Source organism: Epinephelus moara, chromosome 10 (assembly GCF_006386435.1).
Source record: "Epinephelus moara isolate mb chromosome 10, YSFRI_EMoa_1.0, whole genome shotgun sequence".
Classification (NCBI taxonomy): domain Eukaryota; kingdom Metazoa; phylum Chordata; class Actinopteri; order Perciformes; family Serranidae; genus Epinephelus; species Epinephelus moara.
Genome location: NC_065515.1, coordinates 30,369,550 through 30,388,998, shown reverse-complemented (window position 1 = coordinate 30,388,998; position 19,449 = coordinate 30,369,550). Strand labels below are relative to the sequence as shown.

At 40.0% G+C, this 19,449-nt stretch overlaps 1 protein-coding gene across 1 annotated transcript in view; it reads left to right on the top strand.

The window, feature by feature from the left end:
- The window catches only part of anos1b (anosmin 1b), a 51,499-nt gene that overhangs the window by 15,101 nt on the left and 16,949 nt on the right, over positions 1-19,449 (top strand). The window contains exons 3-5 of the mRNA XM_050054859.1: positions 15,675-15,737; positions 16,360-16,567; positions 18,374-18,558. Of these exons, the coding sequence (XP_049910816.1) occupies positions 15,675-15,737; positions 16,360-16,567; positions 18,374-18,558 (456 nt within the window). The remainder of the gene's footprint in view (positions 1-15,674; positions 15,738-16,359; positions 16,568-18,373; positions 18,559-19,449) is intronic.

Genomic DNA, 19,449 nt, shown 5'->3' with positions numbered 1-19,449 from the left:
GTGATAAATATTCCCAGGGTTCAGTTCTACTCTATTCTGTTGATTCTGCTTTTTTTCTCATAACATTTTTGATATAAGAAGGTAAACTACAGATCCCGACTAGGATTTTGTTTCAAATATATTAGTCATGCTAACAGCTCTCTGGATGACAGTGTCAGTCGGTCTGTCCACCACTTTGCTCCAGACTAAAACATCTCAACTACTATAAAATGGATTGCCATCATATTTTGTACAGACACAAATTTTCCCCTCAGCATGGATTGTGATAACTTAAATGATCTCCTGACTTTTTATCATCATCCAATGTCAGGTCAAAATATCAGTTTGTCCAGTACTTTACTATGATGAGATTCTCAAGTGGCATGGTGGTGCAGTGGTAAGCACCGTTGCCTCACAATAAGAGGGCTCCAGGTTCGAACCAGCCCCTCTGGGAGGCCCCTCTGGGTTTTCTCCAGCTTCCTCCCAGAGTCCAAAGACACGCAGGTTACTTGGTGACTTTGACCATAGGTGTGAATGTGAGAGTGAATGGTTGTCTCTATGTGTCAGCCCTGTGATATTCTGGTGACCTGTCCAGGGTGTAGCCTCCCCCGCCTCTCGCCCAGTGTCAGCTGGGATGGGCTCCAGCCCCCCTGCATCCCCTAACAGGATAAGCGGTTACAGGCAATGAATAATTAAAGAACTCATGACATCTACATCAGCCTCATCTTTGTGTTTCGTGATGATTAGCAAATGCTAGCATGCTAACACACTAAAGTAACGTGGTGCATATTGTAAACATTGAAGGCTACCTGCTAAAAATCAGCATGTTAGCATCAATACTGTGAGCTTGTTAGCATAGTGACGATAGCATTCAGCTCGAAGCACTGCTATAAATACAGCTTCACCAAGTCTCTGGTCTTCACAGATTCTAAGTCTTGTGATTTCTGGTGTTGATATGACTCCAGAGTTTCGATAAACGATGCAGTACACCGTACAAGATGTTTACCTTACTTTTGGAAATGTAAACAAAAACGAAACCTCTTAGATTTTAAATGTTAGCCATCAGAAAGGAACCAGAAAAGAGCTTTGTCTGTATGAAATACTGTCTTTGGCTGGCGAAATTTTGATATAAATTCAATAAATATCTGATTTAAAACTAACGATTCTGCCAAGACATTTAGTGCTCTCATTCAGTTTCTGTTAATCGTTGCTCTGGACACTATTAGTTGGGACCATAACATTGTTTAGGTGCAGTACCCGCCCCTGGTCTGGACCATTTTCTCCACAGAGAGGAAAAGAAAATGAGAGTGTCATAGGGGAGGAAGTAGTGAGTCCACTGGTCCTTAGCTGTTGATCTTTTGGAGGAAAAACACTCCTCTGCACAGTTTGATTTTCTGACTTTTTCTCCAGGGAGCTACATTTTTCTAATGTTTATAAACCCAATTTTAAGGTTATTAGTAAGGCAAATCTCACAAAATGTGACTTGGTCTCAACCTGCATTCCACTGTAGGATCTCATAAAGCCTTTTGGCAGAATAGCATACTCAATAACTTTACACAGAGATTTTTACTGAATAATTTGGGGACTGGTATTACTTTCCCCTCAGCTCCTTTTTGGGTCCTGACAGACCTGGAGCAGGGCTGAACGAGGTTGTTCTCATTGAGTTTTAACATGTGTAACACAAAGTCAGTCTGTCTGCTCATAGTCTCTCTTTCACACACATACACACACGCATGCACACACACACAAAATGGTGCCTTGTGACACTAATTTCCCATGTCATCTGCTTCACTGAAGAGGCGGAAAGCTTTCCATGATGATTTCTTGTGTGTGTGAAAAAATAGCAAGGTATTTGAATTAGAAATTTCATGGCCTTTTCTTTAATCATCTTTAGTCTCTCAGCCCCAGACGCATTACTTTAACAAACCAACCAAACAAAACCTTGCAGTACATTGCATCTACAGGACACTTAAGCTGAAAATGCGCTGCAGCAGCACCACAGCACATCATATCAAACGCGTCAAGTGGCTCCTCACACTGATAGGAAGTGTCGTGCTGAAGCATGTCAACAGAATAACCACACAAAGTTATTACTACTTTTACTTAAACACCTGTACTTCTTCCACCTCCGCATCTGCTTAATCTGTGTGCACGCCCACTAATTAAACTTGATTTCTCACCCAAAGAGCCAATCCCCACAGCTTCGGCTCACCAGGCAATATCTTTTTTCTTTTGTCGTAATAGCGACAGGATTGTGGATCCTATAGCTCAGGATATTTTTTGACCTTGACAACTAGTCTCTCTTCAACCATTTCTTTGAATCAACACACGTGTGAGACAGCAAGAGGTGAGGAGAGGAAGTCAAGCTGCCATGGGAGCAGAAAAGACAAGCTACTACGGAAACCAGGACTCACAGGCAGGGAGCGAGTGGGGGAAAAAATCGTTTTTCGGGGGGCGGTGAGGCTGAAAATAGAACAGTGGCGTGAAGTGTCACAGGGTGGTGCATCCACTAGAGCCTTAGCCAGTGTGGGGCTGTACACAGAAAATAATTGGGGCTGCTGTTTGATGCATGCTGTTTGGAAATGTGTTTTGGTCTTTAGGGTGCAAATACTCTGCAATGATATATTGCTAGTCTTCCAAATTGTATACGTGCAATCTGTGATTGCTCATTTGTTCTCATTTACAATAAAGAATGTTAATTTTTTTAAAAAAAAGATAAAATATATATTTCTTTAAAGTAACAACTCTAGTGAGAGAAGTGCCTTTTGCAGTACAAATAGGATAACATAACAGAAAGAGATAAAGGTAAACACTGCCTCATTAACTGTGGTACTTTGTCTGTTTTAGGGATGCACCGAAATGAAGATTTGTGGCCGAAGCCGAATAATATTAAATGGTTGGCTGAATACCGAGTACCGAATACTGAATATCGTTGTTTAGTTTTTCATTCGTTTTTACAGATGAACCCCCTCCAGATTAGTGTTGTCACGGTACCAAAATTGGATCCCACTGTACGATACCAATGAAAATATCGTGGTTCTGAGTAGTATCACGATACCACGGCAAAAATGAGGCAGATGTGCCTTTTGTCATTTATAAAAAGATAAATCACTTTTCTATAATACATCAATGATATTTTATTGACTTATTCATACTTCAAAAACAGCATCAATAAGTGATTAACATAGGGGGGATCAAAATAAAATAAATGAATAAAATCAGAATCAACCAGCCACCCTCCTCCCCTGACAAGCCCCTTCATAAGTAACGAACAGTCCCTAAAGTGCGGTGAGGTTTGTGGGCTGTGAACGGCTCGTTTCTCCTCTGACATGTCACATACCTGTGTTCGGCTGGCTCAGCTGTTCAGGTACTTCTGGGCAGTCATGACGCCAAGAAGAGGATATTATTGGAGCCGACTTATCCGTCGCCAGTAAGCCGATGGCCACTGTATTTGACAGGAATACATTACTGTCTGTGTCTGTGACCCCCGTTCAACCCACAATCGGTGGGATTCGCCTTTCGTTTCTGCTGGTGGTTGAAATCTGTAGGCTGCTCGCACAGCGTGCTGAATGATTTAAGCCTATTTTGCTCGCTGAAAACTATTTTTAGTTGCAAATGCGAGTGCGGTGTCGCCACACTGCCGACATTTTACTCCGCCCGTCAAGGCACGCTGTTTGATTGCGTTATCAAAACACGCCACTATTATTCGGCCTTGCTTTTAACTTATTCCACCGACTACCGAATGTGTGTTTTTTTGCAATATTCGGCCGAATATATTTGGTTACCGAATATTCGGTGCATCCCTAGTCTGTTTCTTTGTTACCTGTAAAGGCGCAGGATCTCTCTATTGAAGACACACAAACACACACCAGGCAGATGTTGCCCCAATGCATATGGTTTGTGTCACATCATCAGCAAACTCTCTCTTATGGAAACACACATGGGAGTTCAATAAAACTGAACTGGAGCCCTCACTCAATTCCTCCATCTGTCCATCTCTGTCTTCTTTTATCTATCTTCTTCTCTCTCACACACATGCAAAGTAGACGCAGTAATGTGTGCCAGGTGTGTGAGGCAGCAGGATGTCCACCAACAAACATGTCTGATGCAGAACAAAGGAGTAGAGCTATCAAGTCACTCTTACCCTTACGCTTATCATAGTCTCTTCCTCGTTTATTCCTCGTTACTTTTTCTAAGGGTCACTTGATGAGAGTTTGAGCATCTATTAAACTGAGAGCTTTGTTATCGGGCTTACCAAAACATTAGGTGTTACACCTCTACTACCTCTGTGTACATCAATCTACCTTTAAAACCATGCTCCATCATACCCTCACTGACAAAACCCCAAGATTTTTTAACTGCTTTAGTTGAGGCACTAATTTGTTCTCATTCCAGTGGGCACTGTCCACTGTTTTCCTGCAGACTTCAAGGAGATGACTCTCACATCAGCCTCTCGCTCAGCTGCAAGTCAAGTGCTGGTTTAAATTAAAACAGAAAATCACAGTGTTATTATGGAAAGACGGGAGAAAAGGCTGTAAGAGGAATATGTTGAAAAGAGTTTCAACAATTAGGCAATCATCCCTGTGTGCCAGTCTGAAGCCCCTGTCTCACTCTCCCCCCTTAGATTTTAAAGAACTCTACTCAGTGCAACAGCTGCAAACAACAGCTTGCTAGCCTGTGTAAGCTTGCATATCAATTTTAATTCTCTTATTTCTTCTCATTTTCCCACAGTCATTTCCATTCCCTCTGCTGTTCAGGCTTGTCCAGTAGTTTAATAAGATGTCTGGTTGAGAAATGTTACATTGACTTGGCCATAACGCACCATTCCTGTCAAAATATCATGCTGGCATTGCATTTAAAGGAATATACCAGGTTTTCAAATACATAACAGATAATGTTTTAACAACAAACCTCATGTAGGTTAAGTATTTTGACCGCCACCTGACACCAACACATCCTTTCCTTTATCGTCGAGACTTCCTTCCCTCTTGCGTCTAAAATAGAGTAGTCAGACTAGCATCCTTTTGAAGTTTTATTTTAGGAGAGAAAGCACAGAAAGAAAACGATTAGGGGAAACACAGAGAGAGAAAGCTCTGGCAGGATTTCGTGTGAGGTTATTGTGGGCACATTTGGGTTTGAGAGGTGAGGAAATCAACCACCAAACTATCTCAAAGCATTTGTCTTTTTGACTGTCCTCCCGATCTCTTTTTCTTTTCCTCCGTTCTTTTTCCCTACAGCCTTTCCTCTCCTCCCGCGAGCTGCCGACTTAAGTTAGCTCTGGTTGTTGTACATGTTTTTCCAAAGGTCTGGCAAAAGTCTAACATGCTTTTCAAAGGGATTTGTGGAATTTGTTCCGCTACTTTTCACTCACGTACCACAAAGCCTGAAGTGTGTGTATCTGTGTGAGTGTGTGTCTGTCTACGGTGTATGCACAAGTACGCGCGCGTGTGTGTGTGTGCATATTCAAAATATTAAACAAGTGTGTTCGTGTCCTCTGAAATGATTTGTAGAATCTCATTTTATCATTCAAGTGCAGCTGCACATGTAGTCTAGAAAATGTGCTTTGTGTAGATAGAATAAGAATATAATACGTGGCAATTCAAATATCGTCTGAGATTTATTGAATTGGTTTTTTTTTAAATAAGATTCACACAGTCAATTCTCATATTTTTCAATGCTGTTTTTCTTCTATTATACTGTATTGCACATGCAGTATTACATAAAATGTAGCAGTATTAAAACTACTAAATGTGTAAAACCAGTAATTAAATTTGAGCCAATATTGTGACAGTTATTGACTAACCTAAGGGGACAGTTCACCCAAAATCAAAAGTACATCTTTCCACTACTAATCGCTCTAGATTGTTTTGGTGTAAGTTGTTGAGTGATGGAGACATCGGCCATAGAGATGTCTGCCTCTGAAATATAATGGAGCTAAATGGCACTGTACTTCTGTGGTGCTCAAAGCACCAAAAAAGTACATATGGAAAAACTCAACAGCAATGTCTCTTTCCAGAAATATTGACCCGGTTACTCAAAATAATCCTTAGATCTTATTGTCAGCAGTTTTTATATATAGGAACTGTTTTCTTTCTACAGAACTACACCAGCCAACCATATCACCACGCAAAAGGATGCATGCATTTACTGCAAGCTCACCTAGCACAGTGATGTTGACAGATTTCCAATGTAGTGAGTCCCCGGGACTCACAGGTGGTCCTTTGAGTGGGTCCTGAGTAAATGAAGTGCTCCTATTAATGTTTGTATTTTTGATAATTGTAGCATAAAAGTCTTGTTTGATATTATGTGGTTATAATTATGGTTATATTTTATGCATGCTGAAAATGTATCTGAAAATTAAACAAATAACATTCCAAATCTGAAAATTTACACAACCACAGTATCTTTATATACAGACTATGTACAAAACATTACACAAGTATCACATCTTGAGCAGAGTATAAAGAGTATCAAAATCATCTGCCCAGTAAAAGGTGCATCAGATTATCCATAGAAACAGAATTTCTATGGATAATCCATAAACATTTAGATGACGTACTTTATAGATTTGTTCTTGCATCTGAACTGCCACGTGTACGATAAGAAAATGGCAGCCTATGGTGAAAATATTATTTAACATGGACTGTCTCCTGGACAGTTAAACATCATCAGGTGATCATCAATATGAGTAAATACAGTATCGATTATTGACATAGACACATTATCACGATGTATCATTATCAGGGGAAAAACATGGCGTGTCCCTTCAACAGTAAAGCACCATCATCAATGACATCAGCTTTTGCTGTCACAGCAGATGTTACAATGTAATGTAACCAGAATGTCTGCAGTAACATGCTATATATTCATGAATACAGGTACATTTTATGAACCTTAAAATACAAGGTTATGGGCAGTATGATAATAATATTCATAACATAGGTTTCACTCTCATTCACTTTCTGTGACTTGAGAAATACTTTAAAAACGAAATGACACCACACAGGTTTGATTTTCACAATGTAGCGTTGAGGAAAATAATGGGGTGTGGTATGCATAATAGGGTGTATATGCATATGTGCAGTTTTTGTAATTATATTAGTATTTAGAAACGTTGAGATTTTCTATCAAGGTTTCTCAAAGTCACATTTTAAATACTATACTAAACAGACTGTGAATTTAATGATTACAATATTGATCCAAAATATTTGTCACAGACTAGCCTTACAGTTACACTGTTGTCAGTTGTCGATTCTAACTAAACATTAAACCTCAAGTCAGTATGTGAGATAACTGGGTCTCATCGACCGTTGAACTGCATGTTACAATGTCGGCCAGCAGGTCAGATTTCTCTGGAAATCTGCTGGATTGCTTTGCAGGAGAAAACATGATGATGAGGATGCTGTTCTTCACTTCAAACGGAGCGTTCAGGTTCTCAAAATAGCCGCTGGTGGAAGATGAGAAAAGCTGATGGAAAATCACTTTCAGGTCATTTTTTGTGTTTAAAGCTGTAGTTGCTAACTTTTATAAAAATAACTTTATTTCATATTTACATATTTAAAATAATGTTCCTCTGACTTCTCAAATTGCTTCTAATGGCATTTCCACACGTGAATGAAAACGACCAATCAGAGCTGAGGAGTCTCCTGTTAATCATATTAATCACTGTTCGTGATCTGCGGTCAAACTAGGAATCAAGATGCTGTTTCTGCATTGGCCATTTCTCACATTAAATGTTTTCAGAAACATAATTAGTGAACTATTGGTGCTTTGTCTGACTTTTTAGAACATGGCAGTCGGGTTGCAAACTTTCTCATTTTTACAGCATTAAGAAGGTGAATAACAGAATCACTCTGTGAGGCAATAAGGTTTATTTTAAATTGGGTCTAGGCTTGTAATACCAGTACCTGGAGATTTAAGCGTACAGTCATAGCTACAATTTTCTAATTTTTCTACCATAATTGATGCAAAGATATGACCATTTATTCACACTGATAGAAAGACTTTTGAAAAGACTACTACTGTAGTTCTGGCTATTGTGCCATAATGCTTTCTTGGTACAGACTGAAAAGTAGAAGTGCAGAGAGCTTGTGTCGAATGGTTAATGACCAAAATTCCAGTATATTTACTCATCAGACACCAAAAAATAAACTTCCATGACTCATTTCTGGAAACATCAGCAAACACATCACACCTTGTGAACTTAAAGCTCTCAGAAAATTTCCATTTCTGAGGTTGTGAATACCACAGGAGGTGGGGCGTTCAATTGTGTTTTGTAGAAAACATGTTTATATATTTCAAATTAACGTATTTAGTACAGTATTGCTAAATCAATCAAAGTTTTTTACAAGTTTGTTTTGATGTTGGCACTGTACTGGTGTTGATTTTTGCACCGAAACTAAAGTTATTGTATCGAAAATGTTTAAATGACATATATAATATATATAAAATAGACTCTGAACAACTGATGACAGGCTGAACACATAAATGGACATAAATAGTTTTTCACATTGCACCCACTGAACTGGTGACTGTATATGGAGAGCGAGCACATCTGGTCTGTGGCTGTCTTTCTTTGTCTCTCCCTTTTCTCTGGACCTGTTTCACTATTTGTCTTTCATCTCTTCTCTCCTTTTCAACTGACACTCACTTCTCCCCCCCCTTCTATCCACTCTGAAACCACATCTCTCCTCCCCTCCCTCTCCCATTTCCTCTCCTCCCTCTCGCTGAGTGTGGCTGTCATCCCTCTATCGTGGCAGGTGAGGCCATAAAACAGCAGGAGAGGCCAGAGGAGGGCAGAGAGACGAGGTGTGTGTATGTGTGTGTGTGATTAATTATTATACAGATATCTGAGGAGCTCCAATGCAAACTGTGCACAGACACATACCCGGTCATTAATCTAGGCACTGTTGTTACAGTGTGTTGCTGTGTTAACCAGTAACATCTCCGACCTCTGACCTCCGCTGTGTCTACCGCTCTCTCTCACACACACATAACTCATCATGTCGCCTTCAAGGCTAAACGTGTCTGTTGGTCTCTCCGCTTACACAAATACAGCGCATGTACTTTTCAGTGATTTACAACATCCAAGTGATATTTGAGAGTGTAAGGTGTGTACCACATACATACCACAAGTCTTTTCTGCTTAAATCCATTTGCCTCAACTCCCCTTTCTCCCATCATTCTTGCCTTTCTCTCCCTACTGTACTATTGACTTTATAAAATGATACTGCAGATACTCCCATTCATTGCTTTAGTGAAACTAGTATACTCTGTTACTTGTAAACATTTTGCATTAAGTAGGCCTATTAGACTTAGTAAAACAACAGATTATTAGAGTAGTGTAACAGTCATGACTACTGTTACAGCAAAGTACTTCTTTTGTAGAGTGGCCCCAATCACTGTCAAATTAATATATTAAAGATGAAATGACAGTATTTGTTGACCATTACTTCCAGGTAGAAAACCCCTGTGTCACGTAGGCTACATTAAATGAAATGACTCAAACCCTGCCTCAATTGCTTAGTTTTAAGTCACCCAGTAAAGGCCCACCTAAAAAAAAAAAGCCAGACAGCCGGTGAAAATTAAGCTGTTATCTCAAAGCCACCAGACTCCATTGACATAAACAGTCACTGGAGTCTGAACAGTCATGGGAGTAGCTTGTGTACATCTGCCTCAATCAGTTAGTGTTTAAGGTAAAGCGGTGAAAATATTCTAAATATAGCATACACTTAAACTGATACTGATATTTAGGTGGCTAAAATACATTTTGCTGCAGCCCCCATTAACAGCAGTACATTGCTTAGCTTTCACGCCAGTAGATTTGGTTTATCAAAGACCCTAGCAAAGCAACACAGTACATAAAATATGCACAGTAGAAATGTCAGATAGGTCAGACCACCGCATTTAACTATATATCTTTAAACAGTACATTTACAGCTTCATTCTTTATTCTTTATTCCGATCCCCATTAGCTTCCACAAAGTGGTCACTAGTCTTCCTGGGGTCCAGAAAGCTGAAAATGACAACAGAAATAAACAAGGTTGCCGATTTCACATATCTCAATTCAAAACAATTGCTAGTTGTCTTCCCAAAAGGAAAACCAAAATCTTGTATCACTGCAGATTCTGCATATATATGCAGACACCCATTTGTGGATATTACTGATGCATTAACATGTGAGCAATATTTAAATGTTGGAGGGTCAAAGTTAAGCCACTTTCAACTAATACTGCTACTGCATAAATGTGGAGTCAAAATTACAGCGTTTCCCTGTGAAATGTGTTGAAGAAAAATGTAAAACATAAACCCTGTCAAAACATAGATAACATCTGTGTACACCTACATAGTCAGAGGTCTACTGAGACAAGAAAAGCGTTATAGGTTTAATACTCCAATGGCAGTGGGGAATTATATCTTAGAAAAGAAAGAGCAAAAATTATTATTGGTGTTTGCAAGAGTCAGTTTTCTATATATAAAATTGGGGGTGATGAGGGATGGATGTGTGGTTATCTCGTTTTAGGGGCATTTGTTAGAGACAGTGTCAGGAAAAGGATTCAAACCCGTGACAATGATATTAAAGTCAGTATCCTAAACCTCTATTTCACAATGATGTCCCATGTTCTCCTTATTAAAACAGGCAAACAACCAACAGTGAACTTGAAGCGGCTGCTATAGGAGTTTTAGCCCTGGTGGAGAGGAGACTGTATCAGTGAGAGGAGAGGAAGAGGAAAAATGTTGAGTTGAGGCAGGCAAGGAGGTAGAGACAAGCAGTGCAGAGATGAGAGGTCAAGGAGTAGAAGGAGAGGGGTGATAATGTGAAGACAGGAGACAAAGAGAAGAGAGGATTATAGAAAGGAACAGGAGGTGGAGAGAGGAACAGGGACGGGTATGAAAAATTAAACATGTCTGTAACTGATCAAAGTGGCAGCAAAGGAGGAGAGGGGGAGTACAGTGTGGGCTGGGTTTGAATGCAACATGGAGTGGTGAGCATGTGAAAAAAAGGCGATGTGTAGGTTGGTTGGTGTTTGCGTGTGTGTGTGTGTGTGTGAGGATGTGTTAGGTGTTTTAAAGTTGATTTTGACAACCTGAGCAGCACATGGTCGAGTGAAGAGACCCACGAGAGCTCCTTAAAGAAACGCATCACACTCCAGGATCTGGTTACAATGCTGTGTCTCCTCATACCCAGACTCCTCGAGGAATGCATAATAAACTTACAGAGGAGAAAAAAGGGAAATAATTTAAAGTCTCAGAATGAATCTTTGGTAGAGAAAAACTTCAAAGGTGGCTGTAAAAGGATTGTAATTTGCTTCATGTAGAACAAAGATTGAGGTCAGCTTGGATTTATAGCAGTTTTAATGGATTAAATATGAGAAAGTCCATAGAAACCTGATAGAACGTGCAGTATAAGGGCCACCCTAGACTGGTTGTGATCCCTAAAAGGACACATGTTAGTGATTGTTTCCCATGCAAGACCGCTCACTGGCAAACTTGACAAAGTGATGTGCTTCATCTTTCCTGAAAAGCAGCAATTTTATCACATTTACTCCCCAGACTAGCATTTCCCAGCTTCTGTACCCTGACTACATTTTCTGTCTGTGTGACATGTCTGGTGTGCTGCTCGTGCCAAAAGATAAAATGTGTGTGTAGCCTGCCGATGATTTTATTCTGAAATCAATTATAACAACTATAAAATGTCAGAAAATGGTAAAAGATGCCCATCACAATATCCACAAACTAAAGGTGACATCTTAGAATATGTTATTCTGTCCAACCAGCAAATATTGAGGTTACTATCATAATAAAACCAGTAAACAGTCTCATTTGACAGGCTGGAACCAGATAATGTTAAGCATTTTTTCTTGAAAAATGACTCAAAATGATTCTCAATAATGGAAATAGTTTTTGAAATAATTTTCTATCAATTGACTGATCAATTAATCGACTAATCGTTTCAGCTCTAGATGTTACTTGCATGTGACTCCTAAAGATAGTCATCATTTTAGCATAGCTCAGTAAAATGGTGTACGAACTCGATAATGTCATCAGAACATCCTTAAGACAGAGGCAGTAGAGGCCTGTAGATGTACAGAGGCATTGCCTCGCCGCAGCGGCCACGGGTTCAAGTCCAGCCTGCGACCATTTGCTGCATGTCAGTCCCCACTCTCTCTCTGTCTCCCCATTTCACACACTGTCCTGTCCATTAAAGGCAAAAAGCCCATAAAATAATCTTAAAAAAAACAGAAAAAAAAAACAAATAATTAGCCTACCTACTGTATTTATCAGACAACACTGTATAAAAGAAGAGGGTAAAATAATTCAATGATCCAAAGTTATGAAATCAAGAAAAAACATAAAGAACAGATGGATCTTAAGTTGCTTTTTAAAGATGTCCACTGATTTTGGTAAAAAAAAAAAAATATGAGAGTTTGGAACATAATGTACATACATATGACAGCAGAGAGGGAGTTTTAGTCATTTCTCCCTGTTTTTGGATTTTTGTATTGTCAGTATTGGAATTCATTGTAACCTGTAACCTTCTCAAATGGTGCGTGTGCCGCGGGATTTTGTGATAACCACACATTAGCCTATTGCAATTGCAATATTTAACTGGGCCTATACAAAAAGTTAAAAATTCATCTTTAATTGACTGTATCAGTATGTTGTGCGCTCCCCTTTCCCAATAATGAGGTAAATTCTGGCTTTTTGTTTTTTCTTAATTTCATTTAATTTAACATAAAAAACCTTCACAGGGGACCTATTTGTCACCCTTCACGTGTAGGAATTTAAGTGTGTGACACATCAAAAGCCCCGATTGGCAGCCAGTGTGAGGGATGATAACAACTAAAAGGAGCAAGTCATGAGTGGGACTATGGATCGCTTTACTGTATGGAGCAAATTACAACAAAGTACCAGCAAAGACGGCCTACCACTGAAAGAAAAGAGAAAAAAACAGTAGACAGTATCACAAAATCTTCTTGTCTTATTTTGTCTTATTGTTATTGTTTTATGTCGTGATAACACACATTATAGAAGCTGTTGTTCACATATATAAATGTGATCCAGGCAAACTACAAACCTTTTACTGACGCATTTCAAGCCTACAGAGCAAGAGTGTTTAATACTCAGTAGGGAGACTCTAGGGTGGAGTATCACTCTAAGCTAACACAAACTTTCTCTTCCATGACTTGAATGAAATGAGCCGACTGTACAACATGTAACAGCATCATGCGTCACACTGAGACTCCATTTTATGCCCCACAGGTTTAGAAATCAGTACATGTGGTTTCCCTGGCTTTGGTTTCCAAATGCTGTATGGAACCCAGTGAGTTACTATGTAGTGTTTGTTTTTCATTTGATACATTAAAATGAAAGTTTATGTGCTCAAGTGTGATGATGATCCTTAAAGTATTCATAATCATCAGTCTGCAAATGAGCCTATTTAAAACAGCTGGGGTTTTGGAGAAAGCATTTTCATCCAACAGTAGCCATTTATTTGTGCAAAAATGAAGTTTTTATGGCTTTTTGTTGATTCTGTTTGTTCCCCTGGAATCAGTGAGATGGAATAAATTGGAGAAATGATTGAAGCCAGGCACAGTGTGGGGCTGAGGGAGACAGACGGAGCGAGTGCGAGAGGAGAGGGGGAGGAGGAGGAGGTTGGGGGTGAAACCGCAGTTTTTATATGTTGTCTGGTTTTAATTTGGTAAGAGCCATCATTCACCAGTTCACTGAGGTGGCAAACCAGATGAGTGTGTGCATGTGTGCTTTAGGAGTGTGTGTGTGAGTTTCCTCTGTGTTCCCTACCTGCTTAAACACTGAAAGCTCCGCAAATGCGAAAACCCTCTGACACTTTGTCATTAATCCATCTTCTTACACTTTTTCTGTCTTGTATTTATTCAACCCTCGGCTATTTAAAGAAACAGTTTGACATATTTGGAAATGCTCTTATTTTTGTGGTAGAGACAGTTTAGAAGTTTGATACCACTCTGAGTGACCATAAATATGAGGCTACAGTTACAGGTCAGCTTCTCTTAGCTCAGAGAGTGGAAGCAGGGTGAAAGATCTAGCCTTACACTGTCCGAAGGTAATAAAATCTCTCTACTAGCACCTCTAGTTAAGCAACAGGAGTGCTCATGTAATGAATTTCAGCATGGCTGTGATTTGGTTGAGTGTGATATTGCTTTTATACAACAGTTCTACAAGCACCATTTATTAGAAGGCAGTAATGAATGACAACAGGTTATGATTTTTTTTTTTTTTAAATCATTTATTTAACTCAGCATAAATAGACCTGCAGCTGAACTGGGACTGGACTGTTGCCAAGCAACTAGCTTGCTACTTTGTGTAGGTTTACACCAGTGGTTCCCAACTGGTCCAGCCACGGGGTCCAGATTTCTCCTTATCATTAGTCATTAGTTCAAGGTCCACACAGTTTAATACATTCAGTGTCATACTTGGGTTTGGTTATGTCGTCAAGTTAGTTTGCTTTTTCTGTCAAGTAGCTGTCTGTTAGTCACTGACTCTACAGTGGGAAACGGCACTTCAAGATAAACGCTCTGTGCTGGAAACTCAATGTGCTTCAAAATAAAGTGTACTTTTTAAAAAAAACATTTTTATTTTTTTGGGCATTTTTGCCTTTATAGATAGGACAGTTAAGCGTGAAGGGTGGAGAGAGAGAGGGGTAATGACATGCAGCAAAGGGCCACAGGCTGGAGTCGAACCTGGGCCGCTGCGGCAACAGCCTTGTACATGGAGCGCCTGCTCTATACACTAAGCCACCGACGCCCCAAAAAATAAAGTGTGCTTTTAACAAACTTGACACATTTGCGAATAACTTGGGGTCCATTCAGAATGGACCTGCGACCCACACCAGTTGGGAACCACTGGTCTACACACAGGCCAGCTACTTTGTCTCATGTACATTTATCTGTATGTTTCCATTTGTTGTACAAAGAGAGAAATAAGAGTCTCTTTGCAGATGTTTGGTGGCATGTGTGATTCCAGTAAGTTAAAGCCTTGATCAGACAGTGTCATTGCGATGTCAGCCAGTGTCATATAAGCACATCTGGAGGTTTCCAGTGAAGTATCTAGGCTTCTTTTCTTCCTTTCATCCTCTTCCGATGACTATTCATAATTTAATGTTATTTGTGGAAATATGTTCATCTTTTCTTTGCAAAGGCTGTTCTAATCACTGATCACTTATGTAGGCTAATTTAGGCTAGTTTGGAACATTTGTAAAGTGTAGTGATAGATGCATTGTTAACAGTCCCAGAGACGTTGTACTCAATATGAGTAATCATGGAATACATCTTGTCCAATGGTACATGGTCGGGCTAACTGTTGTATGAAGCTCACTAATTAACACTTTATATCTTGTTTGTTTAATTCAAACAAAAGTGTAAAAATGTCAGATCCCTGTTTGGAGGATTATTTTGGGGGGCATTTTCTGCTTTTTTTGGATAGTGACAAAGACAGATAAGAAAGGCTTCTGGCTGTGGCTTTATATTGAACGGACAGACGTGAGATCCTCCCATCTAGTTAACTCTTAACCAGAAGCAAATAGGCATATTTCCCAAAAATGTTGAACTATTGCTTAAACTCTGTTTTCTACTCATTGTGTCAAGTGAAAATTTCAAAACCTCTACTTATTGTGTGTAAAGCCTCATATTTTGTTTCTATTTGTTTGTTTTGTGCAGTGCCTTCAGCCATGCAAAGAAATGTGGGAAACCAGGAAGGTACTCTCTCCAAAGTCCTGTGAGGTAAGCCAGAAACAGAGTCCAGTGTGTGTGTGTGTGTGTGTGTGTGTGTGTGTGTGTGTGCGTGTAAGTCACAACACCCTTGGTGGCAGTGTCACTCCCGCACCAGAGACTTGCTTTTGTTGGCACCATGAAGCTGGTTTCTGACTGTGGAGGCCGTGAATGAGAAATTGCTGTGTGTGTTTATGCAAGCTTATGTGTGTTATGAATAACGTGTTTGTGAGCTTTTGAATGTATACATGTGAGAGTGTGCAGCCATTATGTGTGTGTGTGTGGCCCTGAATGATTATTTGTAAAGCCAGTCGCTGTGGTCGTCAGATTAGTTTTTCATCACAATAGCTGAAGCATGTTACTGTCTGGATGGCTGACTGGCTGGCTGGTTGGGAACACTGGGTAATTCAGAGCTATTAGCTAAAGGTTGTGTTTACATTTTGATGATCTGTAGCCATGTACACACACACATCAGACCAGGCTGCCTTCAAAGAGTCAGTAGGAGTTAACCAAAAGAAACACTTCACCTCTGCTGTGTGTTTTTCTGCCCTCACATGTGTGTTTATACATCACGTATTATTTCCGCTGTGTGTCAACTGTAATAATAACAACTCCCCCGTGTTCTCTCTCTCAGAAGCAGACGGAGTGTGTGACTAGCAGGGAGTTTCTGACCTCTCTGAGGTCGTCTCGTCAGGGGGACTGCTCGCCGCCTCAGCGAGCCACCGGATTCGCTGCAGCCTGTGTGGAGAGCTGCTCGTCAGACCAGCATTGTCCCTCCCCCAGAAAATGCTGCTCCAATGGCTGTGGACACACTTGCCAAGCCCCAGCCAATCTATATAAAGGTAAAGGCAGTCTGTAACATTTTGTGGGCTTTATTATAAGAGGCTGCTGTACCGATAAATAGGACATGTTTAAAGAATTAATTGTTATTATTAGGGCTGTACCCGACTCAGAAATATGTCAGTTTGATTAGATTTACTTGTTTAATACAAATAATAGAAGCTTGGTTTTAACGGGGCTCAGTGGGATGTTCAGTTTGACAGCAGCATTTATGTAGTACAGTAAACAAGCTAACAACGCTAACAATGGATCGGAACTGTGCAACATTTTTTACTGACACTAGATATCAAACAAAAGCCAGAGACTGTGTCGTAGTTAGCTGTAAATTCACCTCTTCCAAGCAAAAGGGAGAAGTTAATGTTATCTTGGATCCTTGCGGTGGAAGGTGTCTTCTCTTCTGTGCCACGGCATCATGTCCGCAGCTGTCTGTACCAATGAGTAGCATGAAAGTTATGAGTACTCACTCTACAGCAAAATCAGGGGACCAAAACTTCCTCAGAGGTACACTATCAGCACACTGACTAGAAAAAAAGACTGCCTGACTTGAAGCAATCTCAGTCGACTGAGGGGTCTCTGACTGATGATTCAAATTGCCCTTATTTTTATGCCTTCATGCTGGTTATAGCCGAACCAAAGGCGTTATGTTTTCAGGTTTTCCATCTGTCCATTCATCCTTTTCTTGCAAACGTGATATTTCAATCTATCTTTCTTTCGATTTGGCACAAACATTCACTTGGACTCATGAATGAACTGATTAAATTTAGTGGTCACAGGTCAAGGGCACTATGACCTTGCATCCATCCTAATCTCAAGATGATATCTCAAGAACACCTTGAGGGAATTTCTTCAATTTTGGCACAAATGTCAAAAAACAATTTAGTGGTTAAAGGACAACGGTCAAAGTCACTGTGACTCACCATAACTCAAGGATTTGTACACTAACTATGACAGAATTTCACGTCTAATAGGATAAAATGATGACGAGATTACATTTTATATCCAAAAGGTCAAAGGTAAGCTTCACTGTGACATTATAATGTTCTCCAAAAACACTTTTCTGTCCATTACTCAGTGTCACTCAGGAACAGAAGGGAGACAGCATGAAATTTGTGTGAAACATCCATTTTTTTACAGACATGGATGTAAACTGTAACTGCAACTGACTTGTTTGTGGAGGTGGTAATTCTAGTTGACTGTTTTTGATAACAATGCTGATGTTGATCCTTGTATAAGCAGCCTTTTCATAAGGATCTCTGTTAGCTGAAATGCTATCATTTGCCACTTGTGCTTGTTACTCACAGCACTGAACATGCTTTTAGTTGTTTCCTTGGTAGGGATGCTCCTCCAGTATTTGACAGCATCTAACTCTTGTTCCTTTGGTGTTTAAATGTATTTATTGTGAGTTGCTTTGGTTAAAAGTGTCTGCCAAATGAATGAAATGTAATTTAATGTAATAAAGATCCTTAAATACTGCCTGCTTGACTGCGTCTGAAGTTCCAGACGGCCCCGCCGTGGTTAAAAGCTCCAGCTCTGCTTGGAGATAGTCAGGAGTACAAACTGCCTCAGACGCCTGTGTGGTGAAGACTGAGGAGCCATAATAATTAAACACAAAGGAAATATTGTTGTGATGCATATATATATTTTTACCAACTTGTGATATTTCCTCATGATCTGCAAACTTTAAAACACAGGCCATTAATCTCATAATCAATTAGTGTGATTGGATGTTATATAAATGTCTTTTAAGCCACATCACATCACATTCCTGTTTTGGCCTTTTAAATTATAATATAATAATTTCCTTGCAGGGGTTCCTCTGAAGCCTCGCAGAGAGATGAGCTTTGTGGAGGATTCAGAGGGTCGTGTGAAGGTGGTGTGGGTGTCAAAGTTCAATGTCACTGTGGAGCCGGTCGTTTACATGTTGCAGTCCCGTTGGAACGTCGGGATTCATCCCAGTGAAGACCATGCTTCTCCATGGACTACTGTTGCCATGGTAACTACAGTAACCAGCATGCTCTCACTTTAAACTTTCTCACTTCTAAATGATTAGAAGGTTTGAGGTATTGAAATCATAAAGACATTAAATTAATTTCTTTTGATTACTGTCTGAAACATCTTCTCACATTTGAAGAGATCCAGAATCATTCTGTTAATACCACCGACTCCACATTAATGGGGGATATTAGCTGAGACATTGATGTAGGGAAGCTGATAGCTATAACACCCATGTAACGACATGGCTCATAGCTGATTCTGCCTGATAGTCACTGAAGCTATGAAAATTGGTTCCCTGTGCCTTTAACAGTGGAACAACACCACAAGGTTTGTAACATATCTTTAACTCATAACTCTCAATTTGCCTCGAATGATGAAACTTCTCAGCTATGGAGATGGATGTTAGACTCTGTTTCCACCTCATCAGTCTGCTGCCTTGCTGTCTAAACCTCTCCGCCCCAGCCAGCCTCCCATTCTGCCAGGGTAAACCGTTCGTCTGTGTGTGCGTATGAGTGAGTGTGTGTGTGCACCGTACATCCATGTGTGTGTGCCTGTGTGAGGTTAGGTAAATAAGCAGAGCTTAAAAAGGAACCACAGGCAGCCACAGTCGTTCCACCGGCTGACTCTGAATGACTGAACGCTCATTATAGACTTAAATAGATGGCAGCTCGTGTCTGTGTGTGCGTGTGTATGTGTGTGTGTGTGTGGATGAGTAGCTTTTAAGCAGTTGATTACATTTGCACTGTCAGGGAGACAAAACATGTGAATCTTTAGCAATTTTAACCATAATTTTGGCAAATCGTTTAATCTCACTATTATCAGATGGAATTCCAATCCGACTGTGTTCATCTGACTTTCCACCTCATTAACTTGTGAAACTTATATGTCT